We start from the raw sequence: 19,902 nt of genomic DNA, 5'->3' as shown, positions 1-19,902 counted from the left end.
AAGTGTATTTTTGTTTAGTATGTTTGTATTTGGACATTTGTGTAATTGTTTCTAAAGGTCTAATGGATTGTACAGTGTCTACAACTGCTTCAAAAACTGATCATGTTAACTCTCTTTGGTTTTTGAGCAACAATGAAAACATGTCTACAATGAAAGAAGAAATAGAGTAGTAACCACAGTTCTGGTTTGTCAGGTTAAATCCAGCCTCATTGATGAGAGACACTATAGCAGAATGTATAAACATCACGTGTGAGCTTTCACATGTGGCGTATCCCTCACCATCAGCGTTGTCGTTGTAGACGCCACAGAGCCCCCTGGTGGTTGCCAGATGTTCAGCGGTCACAGTTAGGTAGACTGTATTGGCCAAGTCAAACTTCACTCTAACCCCCAGGCCGCTCTCCACAAACACAAAATCCCCCAGCCAATGGACACTTACTCCTGCAAGACATGGGACATAACACAATGTAAGCTGGCTGAAGCTGTATCAGCTTCCAGTGATTTAGAATTATTGATGGCTGTGTTAAAAGTTAGCTCTATACTGATTAGCCAAATCCCTCTATTCAACAAGGTATTGAAACTAAAATAGACCTGAACATGTTGGAAAGGAAAACGGATAAAGGTTGTTCTAAGTCACAAAGAAGAGTTAAAAAAGGAGATTTGGATAGAGAAGATGACCCTGCAAACATTAGCTCACCATTTTGGAAGAGTGGGTCTCCATTTGGGACATAGAGGTTGTTCAGCGTTAAGTTCCTGTTCTGAATTGACACCAAATCTAAACCCAGCATCAGTCTTAGAGCCTGAAAAGAGAAGGACACAAATACATATAAGCATGCTATATTATCTATATGCAGATATTTCCATCACTGCTGATTTTAATGCCCTTTAAGAAGCAAACCCACTGGTCATACTTGCTTTGAGTGGCAGACAGTTTTTGTATGTGAGGCCCACATTGCTACTGCTATTATTTCTTTATATTAACTCATGCTAATTTATGGTGAAAGTCAAGAAAAGCACAACATGATGCCACCAGTACAATCATACCACATTGTCAATCAGTGGTGTAATGTGCAGTGTTTCATACCTTACTGCAGTCTCCTCTCCCATCACACACTGTACTGATATAGACTGCCCACGTCCCATCAGTAGATGAGGCCAGCAGGTAAGTGCAGCTGCCCTGGAAGTGGAAGTGCTTCCTGTCAAAAGTGCGATAATGGGTACCACCCCAGGACATACAGGTGGCTGAGCCCTGAGGGGCCCTGATGCTACCCAGCAGACCCCCACGCACCAGGGGGGAGGACTGAGAGTCTGGAGAAGAGCAAGAGAGGATACATTAGTGATTTAGAGTGCGATTTTATGGAAAAAGAGAAAAAAAAGTCAGTTCACGTTCATGTCCTCTGACCTGGAAGGAGAGTGTATGTGCAAGACAAGCAAGTCTGGTCTGATGCGTTCTTCCAACTCAGCCCCCACAGGCTGCTGCAGCACTGCTCCATCGGCATCAGGGACGAGTTGTGGACTCCGGGGAAGTCCTCACAACTCCACGTAGAGTAGCATTGGCCACGCACTCCCACACCTGGGATAAAGCAGACATACAGATGAGGTTGGCAGAAGGATGAAGGGAGTCATTGAAATGGAAACGTTAGAGGAAGGAGGGAGTCAGGAGGACACTTTAAAAAATCTGATATTGTCACAATCTTGTCACATCTTTGTGTAATAAAGAATTACCAATCATTACATCAAAGATTAGTTAATACAGCCATAGTTCAAGCTTATTTTCATTTTTTTTTAAAGTATATTTTTTCAGGCTTTTTGCCTTTAATGTACAGAACAGTGGAGATAGACAGGAAACAGGAGGCAGAGAGAGGGGGAATGACATGCAGGATAAGACTGCTTGGCTGGGGATTTGAACCAGGATCACCTGCAAAGAGGACTATAGCCTCAACACATGGGGCGGGCGCTCTACCCGCTGAGCTATGCTCAACCCCAGCTTATTTTTATTTAATTGCTGATAGGCTATAAGCAGTTAAATGAAAATAAGCTTGAACTATGGCTTTGGGTTATAGAACCTTTGGTTATACAAGGAAATAAAGAAACATAATAGGACAGGTACTTGTGTTATGTTCATATACGATATAGATATTTAAAAAATACTCTTCACTTATTTTTTGTCCTTACCCTCAGAGCAGTGTGTTCCGCCCCACCCCTCACAGCATGCCCTTACTGTCTTGTTCACCATCTGGCTCTCCATCTCTGGCGGCCTGGGGTGGACAGGCATATCAGATGAAAAATCAACATATTCATTTATAATTAATTCAACTGTCACACTGGTCACTGTTAAGTACAGGTATTTCCTTGATGTTAACATATAATCAAAGCATATCTCTTCCTGTATCTGAGGCTGGGCCAGCTACCAGAGTCTCCTTTCCTGGGAATGCTGATGGTCACATTTCTGCATAACTGTTTGGATTACACCAAGCAGCATGAGCAACTTCTCCTGACCCCTCAGAGCCCCAAATACCACAGGTTTACTATGTGTGTCTTTGTTTTGCTATTTTTTAAACATCAAAATTCAGTTTCCTTCATTACTTTATTTTACTTTGACTAAACAACCCCTACTCAACATCCACTTACAATCTGTTCTACAGTTGACACACACCTTTCAGCCCTGCCTTCTAGTCTATGGGCGTTATTATAATAAAAAAAAAAAAAATATATATATATATAATTATTAAAAAAATATAATTAAATAAAAATTGAATTCAAGCATTTGTTTTCATTTCAAGACAGTACATTTCAAAATGTGCCTGAGAACAGTTTTCTCTGCACAGCAGTACTTGTCAATTTATCTCACCAGGAGAATAGAGAATAGTCAGTGTTACAGCGACAAGAGCATGATCCCCCAACACATGACCAAACAACAACAGTTCTGACACAGGAGGAAAAGTTATTTGTTCAAATGTCTCAAGTTATATTTTAGATATGGTGGACACCAACAATGGTACACTGGTGCTATTGAACTTCTGGGAAACCCTTTTAAACCTATTTCAACAGCAAAAATGTAATCCCGAACATAATAACTGGGAGCACCCTGAATAATCCTGTATTCACCTGTTTACCAAAGACTCTGATATTTCAGTGCAGCATTGTTGACCAACATCTAACTTACTTGTACAAGAAGCAGGATGCCTTGGGACCCTGCTGTTTGTAGTAGAGTGCGATGCCATCATCCCCCCCATGCTTAACACGCATCCTGTCCACATCCAGCCTCCAGCCCTGGGTGTTATACTGGTACACCTCAGAACAGCTCACTTCAAGCTGCAGACGTGGTGCCAGGACTCGCTCCACTCTCTCCTCCACCGTGTGTTCACACCAGTGTCTGAAGTGTGATACAAAGATTTAAATTCCATCCCATCACCTCAAGATCAAGTTTACTGTTGTGTACAAAGTTTTCTTACATGTTCACTATCACTATGACTCATTTGTTACCCCACTGCTTGCATGCACATCAGCAAGTAATGCATTTTTAATATAACATAGTCACAGGAAAATGTATAATGAAACTGGTGTTGTTGAATGAAATATATAAGCATAACTAAAATAAATAATTCATACTTGATTTTGCACAGTTTTAACCACAGTTGTTGCTGTTTCTTTGACTGATAAATCATACTCACCCTATTCCCATCACTGTCTGCAGTCCAAGCAGAGTCAGTACCAGTGCCTCCATGCTTCTGTCTTGAATGGTTGTGCTTTTAATTACTGTAGAATAGTTCATATCAGAGTTTCAATTTAAATAAGATGAATTAAATATATTTTTGACTTATCATACTTAATCTTTAGACATTCTATAATTGTTATATACTCATTTCAGTTTTTAGATAATCAATGTTGGTGTTTAAAGGCTCACATTTATTGGAGAAATTATTGCTGCAAGGCTTCTGCAACCGATCAGAATAATATGTACATTATCAATATAGCATTTTGTGAATTGTATTTATTTTTATCTTCTGTATTTCTGTTTGATTATCATTATTATTGCTATTATAATTACCTATATGTGCCTTCTTGTTCTGTATTGTTCTCTGGAAAACTAACAAAATGTAATAAACAGATGTTTAAAAAAAAAGCGTTTTGTGACTATCTATCAGAAACATTTTGCTACTACAACTAAGAAAATGTGAACTTACCTTTAAAGTGCTTTGGGGAAATCTTTTTTTATTTTTGCCACAAAAAGTCCTTGGTTACCCGATATTTCATAAGTTAATACCTATTGTGGCTATCTTGTTCTACTTTTCCAACAGCTTGTGATACAGTCCTCCATGAAGTGATACGGTGTAATGGGGGAGCGGAGCCCCTGATGCAGGGTTTTAAATGCGGGGGTTGACTCATGGGATGTACAGTAGCATCTGAACCTGCTGCCATTGGGTATGGGCGCCAAGGTCACAGCTGGGAGTGCAGGAATTGGTCATCAGACCTGTGACAGACAAATCCTCTGACTTCGCCCCGTCAAACAGTACAAAACGCTGGAGGTAATGGCGGGGGTGGAGGAGCCTCAGCCACAGAATAAAGAGATGTTTGTCAGAGCCTAATCCTGTAAAGAGAGGCGTTTCGGGAAGGATGATGGGGGAATTTATTCAATGAAGCGTGTCAACAGACATGGGGACTCAAGGCTTTCACACTCACCAATACCCCAAGTCTGACCTCTGACCCCAGAGTGAGGAGGCTCAAACACAGCTGTCACCACAGCAGCTTAAGCAAGGAGGAAAGGAAGGAAAAGATACCATTGTCTTTAATGGTATAAGCAAAACACTGTGTCATAATTGACTACTTGACTTTTCTTCCATGTACCCCCAGGTAGTTCTCTCTTAGCCTTGGAGTCATTGTGCAACTTAATGGTAACAGCAATGAGCTGAGTCACTGTTGGTTTAGCCCTCCATCATCAGAGTTTATGGGAAGAAGGGTGAGAGCAGAGGGGAGGGAGCCAGAGAGAGAGTTTCAGGGTGGTGGGTTAGAGAAAAAAGCTTGAAATGTACCATGTAATAATAATAATAATAATAATAATATTCCCCAGATAAAAAGAAGGAAGACTAAGGGGTAAACTTCAAATATTGGCCGATATAGTTACTATTCATCTTGTGGGTATGACAGTCTGCATCAAATTCCTTAGCAAGCAATAGACTAATTTGTGATAAATTTGATCCAAAACCCAAATGTGAAGTTGCTCTTGGCGTTGGAGTAAAAGTCACAGATTTATCAAAGTCATTAAAATATGTGTTCTTTGATTAATTCATGTTTTATATCAGGTCATCCAGTAAAGTGTTGTGAGTAAGAACAGGCTGCTCCCTAATTGATGGGGACATTATCAATATTCTAAGTTGAAATTAAGTTCAGAGTCTCATAACTGGAACTGACTGAGCACATAATTAAACATGTAACATGCCCACATTGTAAAATATTACAACTTATTAATAATCTTACACTCAATATATAATGATCGTAAGTCATTTACATAGATATGTTGATGTGATGCTCGCGGGTGAACCTGTAAAGCTAACTTATAACTCAAATTTTAACTTTTACTCGCCCCAAAAAAGCCTTTGTGGCATGTTAGTTAACATCATATGATGTAGAAATGTAATGTTAGTTACTCCTTAACATGGCATGTGTAGATGTTTACATTCATAGTATCTTCAGCTTTAATCTGACCGAGACAAAACACAGGAGGACGCATAAATGAATATTAAAAGATATTATTTACATGAAAAATCAATTGATCTATTTGTATTAATAAAATGTAATTTATAGCTTCTTACACTGAGGAAAAGAACATGTTGCAGAGTAAAAAGCAGATTTTTGTATTCTGTCTTGTTACAGTGTTCACTCTGTCCCAGTAAGATGATGTAAAAGAGCCACAGCAAACACCAACTAGATCTCACTACGATTCAGATACGGAAGAGTTTAGGTAGTTGTATCACTGCAGCCCTTACACTGTAAGGACAACATAATGTGTTTGGTGATTTGCACGGCAGATTTTAAAGTTTTAGACATGTATTTGGATTTTAGGTAAAAGGCATTCAGTGATGCTGAATCCTGCTCACTCAGAAATAAACATGTAATCTCTAATATTATAGGAATGATGTGTGACCAATCATACCATGAATGATAGAGACTCTATGGCTCTATGTGTCTAAAGCCTCATGAAAACTTTTTAAATTTTTCTGAGCAGGTTTGGTGCACAGTCAGTTACCATGGTAACTGACTTTGAGTTTGAGTTAGAGTACCTCAGTTTCTCTCTATCTCTTGTTCTGGCAATATTTATTATTAGGAAGCACAAAGTCGTTCCTTGTCTTTCTCTAGTTTATTCAGTTGTCTGCAGACGGACTCCTTGCTGTCTCAAGCGTGAGATGGCACAGCAAGCCCAGAGCAGAGGAAACAGTCAGAAAATATACAATACATTATCTTGTGAAAGGATGACCTTGTTCTATCATCAGAACAATGTAAGCACAATAGTCACGTCATAATGTGTGTACAATCAGGACAATGGTTAATCAGTAGATTATAACATACATGATGTTCACTCAATGTTCAATGATGGTCAGCAGATTATGACACACACATACACCTAATCATATGGCATAGTTACTCATTTGTGTCAGAAAAGATGAATAATAAGAATTCCCATTACACTCTCTTTCTTCTGTGGTGGAAATTTGAAGATGAATTCTCAGAACACAAGTTGCCTTTCAGAGCTTTATTGCAATATGCAGTTCACCTTTGCAAATGCAGATCCCCCAGCTTGCTAGGCTGAGGGTTACTGTATGAAATTCCTGACCCTAAGACACCCACCCTTTTAATTAATTTACCATCTGAGGCGTTTATCTCGGTTGTCTGAGAGTTAGGAGTTTAAAGATTCATTCTTGTCTGCCTTTCCTCCCTAAGGACTTTCCCTCCCTGCCTCGCTCTATTTAATGAGCAATATTATTACAGTGATCAAAGCTCACAGCTCTTCTTCCATGGAACCTGTTAGGAACATGGAAAGCAGAGGTCATAAAGTCTTATAATGTGCTTTTGACAATAAGGCAGTAAAACATAATTAAAAGACAATAACATAAGGGTGTAAGTTTGCATTTCAGTTGAGCTGTCCTTATCATTTTTAACTGTGATAGGTACAACTGTTTCAGAACTATGAGGGCGTGCTGCTGCACATACATGAACCAAAATAACAGGGGCGCATGGAGATGGCCACACCATGTGCCAAAGACTTATCATCATGTGCTTGTCCTTGCACAGTTAAAGTAGGGCCCAGTATTTCATTACTTTATTGTGCACAATAACTGTCACAATGGCTCACTCAAAACATTCTACATGGTTTAAAATCAAGTATTCAATTCTTATTTCTCATTTCTATTAAAGTAGTAGATGGTCCCCAAAAGTCTTTAAATATGTTTTTCTTTTTTTTTCTTCTTTTTTTTTACCAATGGAAGACTTGGTACCATCTGCCTGGAAAATAACATTAACACAAAATAGTATTAAACAGGTAACTGAATATTTAAAATGAAAAAAAAATCACTTAAAAAAGTGTCTTCTGTTTCAGTGATTCAGTCAAATGTTTATAGTGGGGCTGGGGGTAGGAGTGGTTTAGAAATGAATGCTCATCCCCTGTCTGTTCTTTATTTAGCAAGTTATTTTATTTCATATCATTTTACATGTCATAACTGGACATTTTGAATATTTCTGAAGCTTTATGATTTATTTATAGATTTACATGAAAATATTACAGATGAGATTTATATTTACTTTAATGATTAGAGATTAATATAGTTTTAAGTATATATTTATTCATCTGAAATGATAAATGTTTTAAAAGTTAATTTCAATACATGCTTTTTTTTTTACCTGAGGCTCATACAGTGATCGCTTATTGCAAGTGAAAGGGCAATGTTCATCCTTGTCAGTAGATTTATTACAAGTAGTAAAACATCAATCAAAATCAATGTCACTACTTAACACTCATAAAACTACACACATTTTCTCCTGAGCAATTCCTATCTACAGTATTATGGTTATATAACAACTGGGGATTTTGTGATTCATTGTATCTTGATATATTCATTTTTATTGCAAACAATTCAACAAATCACAACCTGAGAAATTACAATTACCAATCCCAGTGTTTCCAAATTACTAGCACAGCTCACAATGAAGCCCACTCTGTATGATTCATTATCTATTAAGAGCATTTGTTATTTCGTCATATCGTAGTTACACCCCACTGTTGGCCAATCACTGTCCGTCACTGCAAGGTAGGTGGTTAAATATAAATGGGAGTGCATTGTTTCCTGTTTCCATAAGAGACTTTTCTTCCACTGCTGACACAGGACAACAGGACGAATCAACCTACTTTGTGCTTGAAAGAAGACACAGGTACAGTAGCATTGTTTATTTGTTGCTCACACAGAGGTGCAAGTGGTTTCTCAAGGAAACATTTGTAATATACAAGTCAGTACACTGATGTATCACATTGATGGGAACTTTCATACTGACAAGTACTGACTTGCAGTACAAGGTAAGTGTGCTGCACAGTCAGTGCAAGAAGATAAACAGAGCAGACAGGCACATTGTTGAATGAGGGTGTGTTGTTTGTGTTCCTGTGGAGAAGTAGAAGAGAAGCTGATATAATAAAAGCAAAATAAAAAGGAACAAAGACATCTTCTTATCCAGCTGTGAAAATAGAGAAGAGGGTGACAAGGGAGGCAAGTCTTTTCTTTGAATTCTGCAGGAAATACAGTACCTTTCTAGTCCCTTATTCTTTTTTAGAAACAGGTTTTGATGAGGGAGATAGGAGTCTTTCTTCACCTCTCATAAATGAACACCACTATGTATAATGTATAAGAGTTTTGATATTTTTCTTCTTCAAGTTTATGCAGATTTTTTTTTTCTTATCATATTTCAGCCATGAGGCTTCTCTGTCTGCTGCAGCTGGTCTTCTTGGCTGGTTGTAGTGCTTCCCGAGCCAGAGATTGGGCTCATCATGGTGCCCCCATATTTGCTGATCTCACAGTTCGAGAGATGAAGGCCGTTCGTGCCTACCTGCATGGCATTCCAGAGATGTTGCTCACTGATGCTCGCAACGAGGCTCTGAAGAAGAACAGCATCCTACTGATGGAACTCCATCTTCCAAAGAAGCATGAAGCCCTGAGAGCTCTGGATCGTGGACAAGCCAAACCCACACGTCAAGCCCGTGTGGTAATTCAATTTGCGAACCAGGCCACGCCCAACATCACTGAGTACATTGTCAGTCCTTTGCCATCCCCAAATTCCCATGAAGTCAAGACTTTCAAGGGGAATAAGCCTGTCCGGTTTGAATCTAGGCCTATTACTGCAGTAGAGTATCAGCATATTGTTGCAATGCTTGACCAGATTACAACTACAGCTTACAAGCTTCTCTTGGAGACCACAGGAGGGTTTTCCTTCGGTAACTGCTCTGACCGCTGCCTGACATTCTCAGACATAGCCCCCCGAGGGCTGGCTCCAGGTGAGAGGAGATCCTGGATCATGTTGCAGAAGTTTGTGGAAGGTTATTTCATCCATCCAGTTGGGTTTGAAGTACTCATCAACCACCGGGATCTTGACCCAAAGAAGTGGACTGTTGAGAAGGTCTGGTACAACAGTAAGTACTTTGATAGTGTGGAGGAGTTGGTAAAACAATATGAATCAGGAGATGTGGAGAAGGTCAGACTACCCGACCATGATGAGAATGACCTCTACTCCACCTACATCCCACGGGGTCACAGCAACACTCCTACTAATATCCATGGGCCGAAGCTTGTGGAGCCTCAGGGGCCTCGCTATAATGTTGAGGGTAACTTTGTTGAATATGCAGGATGGTCCTTCGCCTATCGAGTCCGCTCATCAGCTGGGCTTCAAGTGTTTGACCTACGTTTTAATGGAGAAAGGATCGCCTATGAAATCAGCCTCCAAGAGGCTATTGCCTTCTATGCTGGTGACACTCCTGCTGCCATGCAAACAAAGTACATAGATGCTGGCTGGGCAATGGGCAGCTCATCCTTCGAGCTTGCACCTGGAATCGACTGTCCAGAAATTGCCAAATTTGTTGACCTTTACCACTACTTTGACACAGACAAACCTGTGCGCCACAAAAATGCACTCTGTATTTTTGAGATGACCACCTCTATGCCTCTGAGAAGGCATTTCAACTCAAACTTCAAGGGGGGATACAACTTCTACGGAGGACTGGAGAGTACAGTGCTGGTGTTGCGGACAACTTCGACGGTTTACAACTATGATTACATCTGGGACTTCCACTTCTACCAGAATGGTGTAGTGGAGGTGAAAGTCAGTGCCACTGGATACATCCATGCCACTTTCTTTACACCTAATGGACTTCACTATGGCACTAAGGTCTACGACTATGTGCTTGGGAACCTGCACACACACCTCGTCCATTATAAAGTGGACCTGGATATTGCTGGTAAGTAATATACTATAATTCGTTTTTAGGCCCATTTTAAATCAGTAACTGTTGACCATTTGTACCTCAACAAAGGCAAAATTGAGCATCAGATAGACATCAGATAACGCAACTCAGTATGAGAAGAGTTACATCTATATTGGAGGATAACACACCTCACAATCTATGTCCAGTGCCATAATTCAATGTGAATGCAGGAAGCAGTTTGCCCTTTGTGTAACATTGCAGAGTATAACATATCAGACTTTCATGCAGGATACAAGAGTTTAGAGTTAAGGTTCTTGTCTTGTATTGGGGTTAGGTAAACCATATCACACAACATTTTTCAAAAACTAGAAGATTATAGGTTTTAACCACACCTATGTATTCTGAAGTTTGTATACTGGGGTGAAAGAAAGGACACATGAACTGGGTATTTTATTAATGCCCCTGCAGATAAGACGGCTTTCTGGACTTTACCCTGTCATAAAGAAGAAACTGTTCTGTTGAAATCCATGATTGAGACCATGTATTGCACACAACTAGCTAATCTTCTAAAATATGTCTGTAACTTGCTATATTATTGTATTGCAAGAAAATCTAAAAATCAACAGACTATTTATACCTTGGCATCTAATCTCCCCTTATAACTCTTTGCTTTACTGTGGCACAGGTCGGGACAACAGTTTTGAGACGATGGATCTGAAATTTGTCAACTTCACAAATCCCTGGAGCCCAGATCATAGAGTTGTCCAGTCAAGACTCCACTGGACTGAAAAAAAGACAGAACGAGATGCTGCTTTCCGCTTTGGCAAAAAGTTTCCTCGCTATGTGCACTTTTTTAACCCCAATGAGAAAAATAAGTGGGGACAAAAAAAGGGTTACCGTATTCAGTTTAACTCACATGGCGATAGTGTGCTTCCAAGAGGCTGGAGGGAGGAAAATGGCATCAGCTGGTCAAGGTAATACAAATATTTCTCCTCATGTTACAAGACAATACATATGTTCCATAACACACTTTTATATTTACCGCCTTTCCATCAAATGGACATATTCTAAATGTCTCGTCTATCATCTGATATACATTTCCACCAAAAAACACTCATGTTTTAGTGTCTGCTCAAACATTAACGCTGGGGTGTCAAATTTAGGTTCTGTTGATGTGAGCAAAGTTTGCCTACACTGATGTAAGTTGGTACTCAGGGCCAGGGTTAGCTAATGATTGACAGAGCAGAGAAAAGGTTAATGGTTTGGCTAGACATAAGGTCAAAGTTGGGTTAGGGTTTGGGAGTCAATAGAGATGCAACAGACATTCAAACAACATTTCCCAAGGAGAGATCACTATTTTAAATACCGTAGTAGAATAATCTGAATGAACAAGAGAAAAAACATGACAGGACAGGCTGAAGTGTTGTTTTTCTTTTTGTATGAATCATCACACTACAGGTAGTATGAAAACCTGATTGTCTGCTGGATTGTCTCCCTGCAGGTATCCTCTGGCTGTGACTCGTCATAGAGATAGTGAGGCCAGCAGCAGCAGCATTTACACCCAGAATGACCCTTGGGAACCTGTTGTGTCCTTTGAAGACTACATCCGCAACAATGAAGACATAGTCAACAAGGTACAGTAGTTATTGTAAACTCATTTACATTCCCTGGTCTGTATGTCTGTATTACACACATGTCCACAGTTGGCTTATAAGAGGACAGTCAGGACAGCACATTTGTCCACAATGCCTATGAAAATCAAGATGCACATGAGATCAGCACTGATTTTCTTGCTTTCACAAAGACATTAAACCAATGTTGAAATATGCTTCTATCCTAACTGAAAGAACAAACACAGCTGATTCCAAACTGTTTTGCAGACGTTGAACTTTATTTCACCCTCACCCTAACACTGTTGGCAACATATTCTTTCAATACTACAAAAGCAAAAAGTATTGAGTATTTAGGGATCAATGATCAATAAATCTAAGCAACATGCACAGCCTCTCTTTATTTACTTGTACAAGAACTCATAATTCCTTACCATGTCAGAGAAAAAGGGGGAGTGTTTTTCCAAGAGGTTACGTCAGTGGTTTGAGTTTGCTCTGACTAAAAGAGTCACTTCTCGTCATTCACAGTCACAGTAACTCCTAAACGTTGACATTTTCTACTGTTTGCATTTCAAAGTAGATAGAAGCCACCTCTGATGTGTCCTGATGACAAAATTGTAATGTAATGTTTACTCTCCTGTGTGCAGGACTTGGTAGCCTGGGTGACTGTGGGTTTCCTGCATGTGCCTCACTCTGAGGACATCCCAAACACGGCAACACCGGGCAACGCAGTGGGCTTCTTCCTACGACCCTTCAATTTCTTCAACGAGGACCCTTCAGTGGCATCCAAAAGCACCATCATTGTCCGACCGGGCAAGGACTGCAAGCCCAAGGTCCAGAGATGGACACCTGAGGTCATAGGTCACTGTGTGACAGACAAGCCATTCTTTTACAATGGCACTTATATGGGAGTCTAAAAGTGTTGTTGGAGTTTTTAAAAATATATCATCGTTTGCTTCATTTAAGTATGTTTGTAAAATGAAAATTTACTGTAAACAGCACTCACTCCCATTAAATATGGAACGATTTATGTAATGTTTAACCTTTTCTTGTCTTGCAATCTTCACATTTTGAAAAAACAACAACAAAACAATTAAAGACCGAATTGAAAAACATTTTTAAAAGGGAAATGTTGATATTATGTGTATCTTGCTTGAATAAATGATGTCTGGACTTTTGACAGCTGGTCATGTGGTAATATAACTTAAAATCCTACACACACACACACACACACACACACACACACACACACAACAAAAATTCTTAAGCAGCACAACTAGGCACCTGTCACCTATTCCTGGTCTCACTTATCTATCCTACTGCCTTACATGAAAACATGAATTTCAGACCAAAATCATACACATGCAAACTTAATCAAACTTAAAGTCAAAGTGTATGTATCAAACCCTCATCTCTATCACACCACCTCAAGCAACACACGTACCCTTGAAACAGGGGGGAGGGGAGGCGGTGTGGGGCATAGAGATGCTTCATGCCATGAGATCTCCCCTAATCTCACGCCAGGTCTCCATGGTTGAGGTTTAGCAGCAGCGAGCATGCAGGATGCAGGATGCTCCGTATCCGTCCTGCTCCTGGTTAAACCGCTGGCCCTCAGCGTGCTCTGCTTGCCCCTGTGGCGGGAATGTTTTTTTGCTAAGAAGACAACAGGCCTTACAAAGCAAACAGTCTGATTCCGGATGCTTCCCCGCAAACAGTCCAGGATACCACCCAGCTACACCGTCGCCCCTGGTAACCTGACTATACATACAGTAACGATGTGACAGAATATCAACAACACATGTACAGGCTTTGTACTTTATGTACTCATTCCTGACATAGTAATGTCGCTTCAACCAAAAGGATCTGATAGAGTGCTGAAAATTAAAGTGTTTTGGTTATATGTTTTTGTTTTTGATTAGAACTTTTCTGTATTAAGCAGAAAAATAATAAACACAAGTCTATGTGAGCCAGGCTTTGCAGACTGAACAGTGGCAAAGTCGGTTTGTGTGAATTGTAAATAAGTGGGCAAAAGGAATCTGGCCAACAACAGTTGTCAGTATTTTCAGTCTGAATCCCCTTTTTTAAAAGTGTGTGCCGATGTTTTACAGTGTACATGGTAAAAGAGGGATAGTATGAGAGCTATGCAGGCACGAGAGAATGGACGGCGTTAGAGGAGGGGACGAAAAAACAATGAGAATTCACTCCACTTGGGTAACAAGCATTCCTATAGCTATTCCCATGGCAGTGGTGTCCTTGACGTCACCACAGTAAAAACTACAGGAACACAACATGCAGTTAATTCATTTTAAACTAACAAACAGTAGTTTTACATCTACAAAAACTAACATTTTATCACACTATAATGCAGCAGTTACATAAAATCTATTTGCTTCTCTCTTGGTTCTCCTGAAATCTTATACTCTTACAGCAGCCAAGACTGAATACTAACAAAAACATACCGGTCTGACTTCATGCACAGCCATTAAACATTGTTTTACAAGGCAGAACTATATAAGATACATCAGCCACACAGTGTGGTAGATCATCTATAATGATGACTATGACCGACAGACCTAAAGATACAATTGACAAGAGATACTTCCCCAAAAATATAAACATTGTGATATGTCTACATAACTATAACAAACATATGCTCAGGTATAGTCTGCAGTGGATGAGAAAGTGGGTGGTTCAGGATAAAAGGCCTGGGAATTTAGGTGGTGAGCTATTGCCACCTACTGGATTTTTGAATAATTGTGTAGTCTGTGCACATCTTCCTGCTGAATATCCAACAGTCTGTCTGTGGTAAACATCTAACATCAACATGCTTTTGAGACATTTTATTATTATTATCCTTTAATTGAAATTATTCAGCTACTGAAACAGTCTTCAACAATATATATATAATATATATATAACATACTTGAGTTATTTCTTTGTTGTCATCGTCAGATGAGAAAGGAGCTGTTGGCTCTAACATCCAACTGCACGGAAAATGTTTAATCTGTCGAGTGAAACATGAAACACGGATATCCTACTCTGTGTGTGTGTGTGTGTGTGTGTGTGTGTGTGTGTGTGTGTGTGTGTGTGTGTGTGTGTGTGTGTGTGTGCGTGTGTGTGTGTGTGTCCGCAGTATGAGAAAAAAATAACTGATGATGTCACAAGGGTTAGATCAACTTGACCTTGTGGATGACAAATTGACTTTAACCCTTTGTCTGCTCAACCGTTTGGTAGAGGTCACTTTGTGTCATGATATCTGGTCAAAAACAAAATCTATTTAACCCAAACTTTTCGGGCAATCTTTACCATCAGATTGCGTTATGGTTGCTATAGATACAGGTTGTGCTAGTGTATAAACGAAGAATAACACAAATCACTGCTGACATCAGAGATCCTGCTGGAGATATTTTTGAAGTTGAGTTTCATTTTTTCATCTTGTACACAAACAGAATGAGTCTCTAATATGTTTTTTAAAAAGTTTTGAACAAATGAGGTCTGAATGAGGTCTGTAGAGGTCTGTAAAACAAATCCATGTTTTATGTTTTCATGGCCTCAAAAAAAATGATTTTTTAAAATAGCACTTTCTTGATGTGACCTACAAACGGTTAAAAAAGAATGGAGTTTGAAAGACAAACAAGTTTACCATGCAGAAAAGATTTAATGATATACACTAGCAAGTTACATTGTGGGAAGTGTAGGAGCAGTCCTGGATCAATTTTGACAATTTTTAACTGTTACTCGTAAGTCCAACTGTATATAATGGCAATACAAAATCACTGAAATACACCTTTAACCCAATAAATAAGATTTAAAAAAAAACAAGCGACACAATCTTCCCATTATTAAAGGGTATATATATGTAAAAATTCGAGTTTCAAATTCTTAATGCATACATTCAATTTTACACAAGTTTTCACACTGGAATAGTTACGGTAGATGCTGTAATTAAATCTTTCACTTAAACTTACCCAATTATTTTATTATCGATTTAATGATTTATCTCCCATTAGTAAAATCATTTTAAAATTAAATTGCTTCTACTTGATTTTAGTTGTCAAGTTATTTTATTGTAAGATCAAATGTGTGGGTCTTTTTCCTCATGTTTCTTTCAGTTTAATTCATCTTCAGTCTTTGATTTTCCTGATGCAGCCTCAGATAAAAACAGAGCTACAATAACGGTGTCTGGATTTGAAGGAGCAGACCTCTCACACATAGATTACCTTCTAATTCTGCATCTTTCCTTCCCACTCCTTCCTTCTTTCCTTACTCTTATTAGTTTATCTTTCCCCCCTCCTATATTCAGTCGTGACTTTGCTCCCATTATTCATCTGTTATCGTCACTAGATGATTACCCTCCATTCATTAAAGCCTTCGTGTGAATGCCTCGGTGTGACTCTGCTATGGAAATGTCACATGTGTTTGAATGATCTGATATCTCAATACTACATCCTGTTTGAGATTGAAGCCCCAGTATTTTTCCAGTGGTGTATAATAGAGAGATGTAGCAGTAAACAGATTTGTACTGAGAGAGTGTATTATTGGTAGCTAAAGCAAGCTTGAGCTTTTATTTTCTGCCCACCATCTTTTCACACTGTAAGAACATTAGAAAGAACTGATTGTTTATTTAAATTCTATTATAAAACTATAGTTATTTTCTGTGATGTCTGTGTACAATGATCTGCTGGTGTGGTTGTGGCTTGATAGAAGACTTAATACACTATTATTTCACATTGAGCCAAACTCCTGGATCAATCTGACTTTAAATCCAGCTGTTTTTATTCTCAGCACTACATCAGACAATAAATTGAGTCTTTTTAATGCAGATGAAAAAGCTTTATGCGTGTGTGACATATTGTCAATATATATTGTTGCACAGTTGGGAAACTTTAACCAATGGCCAAGAATTCATGTCAGTCAAGAGTCCAGATCTGGGATAAACTGAGCATATCATACTAATAAGCCCATGTGCAAGTGCGTGTTCTTGTGTATGTGTGCGGCCGGATGGGTGCATGATGGTGTGTGTGTCCCCACTGGTATGCCAACTATCCCATTCCTCTTTGTCCACTTCTCAAAATAACCCCATACCCCGGCAGCAGCTGAGACAAAGCTTCAGACAGACAGACCGACCTCTCAAAACAGAGAGCGAGATGAAGGGAGGGGATAGAGTGGAGTAGACGGAGAGAAACTTGCATTACAGGACAACAAGATGAGGGAGAAATCGGAATCACCTGACATATATCTGCAGTGAAGATTAGCTGGTTTCATGCCATTTGCTACTAGTGTTTAAATATAACCAGAAACTTCATACTTCAAGTTGTTTTGAGGTTTAAAAGGTGCAGATTAAAGGCGATGCAGGTCCTCAGAGATCACACATAACATATGATACAAGCATAAAGTAAAAGGGAAAGAGAATTTTTCACTTTCATGATGCCTTTAGCCAAAGCTCTACTCTACTTTTCCTCTTGATCATCAAGATTCCTAACATTTCTGAGGAGGATATGAAAATTATAAATCGGCCCTTGGTGATGTAAAACTGCACCTTCACTGAAATATATATATGCTGGTGTCACTGCTGCAACTGTGTAAGTGAGTCAATCATCCCGTGAGCAATGCTGCTGTATCCAATGTAACATGTATCCGGTCATTCCAAGCTGGCAGATGGGAACGCCTGGGAACATGAGGGGAGGACAAGAGGGCAACAGGAGGGCAGGCCGCAGTGGATTTGGAAACATGGAGAAGGGTTTGTGTAATTCCAAACCCCCAGGTCCAACATTAAGCCTCAGTAAGTGCTTGTTTATATCCACTTTCAGTTTCCTCTTTACTGTACCCCCCTCTCTCAAAAGCTACCATTGTAAGCGGCAGGATCACACAGGAGCTTTAGTTGGACTCAATCTTGGATTTTTTTTTCTTGCCTTAACATCTTATATCTATAGCTACACTTTTGTTGTTGTTGTTCTTGTTGTTGAGGAAAATTAAACACTTAGGTCTGTAAGTTCAGTTTTGACTGAAACAATTCAAATCTGAGGTGCTTTACCAGCTTTTTCCATAACTTTTCCCATAATATGCACACACACTCATAACAGCAAGAAACTGTACAATACTTAAATAAATAGAGAACAATCTTTGGAACTAGTAAATGGATCTTTAGTTGGGATGGTTTTGTTAAATTAATCACAATGTATAGTCAAAAACGAAAAAGAAGAAAAAAGAAAAAGAAATATTGAATAAAAAATGAAAACACAAAAGAAACAGCAAGTCAAGCCAAAGATAATAGTCAAGTCAGTGGACTTCCTCTGTATTGGCACATAAAGAAACCATTCAGTTTGCTGTTTGCTTTATTCTGTTTTTATCAGGCACTTGATCACACTTTATTTTAGTATAGCACTGGTCTTTTTTAACCACTGCTGCTTTATTGTCTTTTAATTGTTCTTATGTGTTTCTTAGGTATGTGTAGTTATTTATTCTATTTCTTTTGCACTCTGGTCCTGAGAAACTCAATTTCATTCCATTATATGTATTTTATATGGTTGGAGTGACAAACAAATACACTTGAAGACATAAGAGAAGAAACTTTAGCAGAGACAACTCAGAAGATAAGATAGCATTATAAAATGAAGTGTTGGAGTTGCTTTTTTGGACATTCCTCTTCCAGCTCAGAACAACATGACAGAGTTACACACTATGTGACTCTAGTGTTTCCAAAAAGATTTGGAATTGATTTCTAAATTACTGTTGTTTCTCCATCCAGCAACCAAAAGAGACACATGCTTGATGCTGATAGACACTTAAGCACTCAGTGATATCTCTAGGTTTATCACACTTGACACAGGCTTGTTCTACACCCTGATAGAATGTGCCAAAGTGAAGATATACCTGATGCTGCATCCATTTATTCATATTTTGGGGGAGATGGAAGCACATCATAAATTACTCCTACCATTAATCCTGACTGCCTCCACTTAACAGCAATTTGCAACTCTCAGGTTCAGTGTCTCCATGAATTATGCAGCAAAAATGAGTTGAAGAGCTCAACTGAAAAAAAATATTATGTGACTCCTTGGCTGGGGCATTAGCACGCAATAGAATGGGCAAACCTTTGCAAGGAGTCAGTCTCCTACCTGCTGATAAGAGGTCCTCCTTTCCTGTGCAGGCACAGGCACTCCACCAGAGGGCAACAGGAGTCCTATTTTTTTTAAATAAATAGTTTTGATATGAAATATGATTAAATCTTAACCTAAAGTCACATGACAACACCTGAATGGACCTTGCATGTGCTCTTGAATTTTGGCATCATTTGGGGCAAGTATTTGTTAACCAGGAGTAATTCTTCATTACTACATTTTTTGCCACATCGCCACCTACTGTCAGATCAAATTCACACACTGAATTTTTAATCCATATTGGATTTTTTTGGTTGTTCTGCATGATAAACCTGCATTTTAGGTGTATCTATTGGTAAGATACATATCAACACATCACCATCTCCACCTGCTCCACTCTAATATTTGCTTTGACTAAACAGGAACTGCTAATAACCAATTCAATAATCTGTCAATGACAACATAAACAAACATAGGCTAAAAAGGGCTCTAATGAGAATACCTGCACCACTTTTTCAGTGAAAAACAGTAGGTGATTCCAGCTCTAATTATTACAAGGAAAGGGCTGAAGAATTACACACACATGCTTCAGACTGGATTAAAATGATTGACCAGGGCAGGCCATTACAACAACTCACCTCCCCTAGAGAAATAAATCAAACACAAAACTCTACATGGGGCAATCCTGACCCCCTGCTAGATAGCAATTCAACACCTCAATACTCAGAGACCAACA

At 39.1% G+C, this 19,902-nt stretch overlaps 2 protein-coding genes across 2 annotated transcripts in view; one reads left to right on the top strand and one right to left on the bottom strand.

The window, feature by feature from the left end:
* The window catches only part of sspo (SCO-spondin), a 107,534-nt gene extending 103,810 nt beyond the window's left edge, over positions 1–3,724 (bottom strand). Inside the window, 7 exon segments of the mRNA XM_053342197.1 lie at positions 280–438; positions 695–797; positions 1,082–1,305; positions 1,400–1,570; positions 2,173–2,255; positions 3,164–3,373; positions 3,672–3,724. Coding sequence (XP_053198172.1) covers positions 280–438; positions 695–797; positions 1,082–1,305; positions 1,400–1,570; positions 2,173–2,255; positions 3,164–3,373; positions 3,672–3,724 — 1,003 coding nt within the window.
* Positions 3,725–8,946: 5,222 nt separating this feature from the next.
* On the top strand, positions 8,947–13,205 carry aoc1 (amine oxidase copper containing 1). Its single transcript, XM_053342205.1, has 4 exons — positions 8,947–10,489; positions 11,142–11,430; positions 11,958–12,090; positions 12,714–13,205. Exons 1-4 carry the CDS (start codon positions 8,953–8,955, stop codon positions 12,981–12,983), a joined length of 2,229 nt encoding a protein of 742 aa, XP_053198180.1. The 5' UTR covers positions 8,947–8,952; the 3' UTR covers positions 12,984–13,205.
* Positions 13,206–19,902: the final 6,697 nt, after the last annotated feature.

This window comes from Scomber japonicus, chromosome 21 (genome assembly GCF_027409825.1).
Source record: "Scomber japonicus isolate fScoJap1 chromosome 21, fScoJap1.pri, whole genome shotgun sequence".
Classification (NCBI taxonomy): domain Eukaryota; kingdom Metazoa; phylum Chordata; class Actinopteri; order Scombriformes; family Scombridae; genus Scomber; species Scomber japonicus.
Note: the sequence above shows the minus strand (reverse complement) of the source record. Positions and strands in the feature narration are given on the sequence as shown.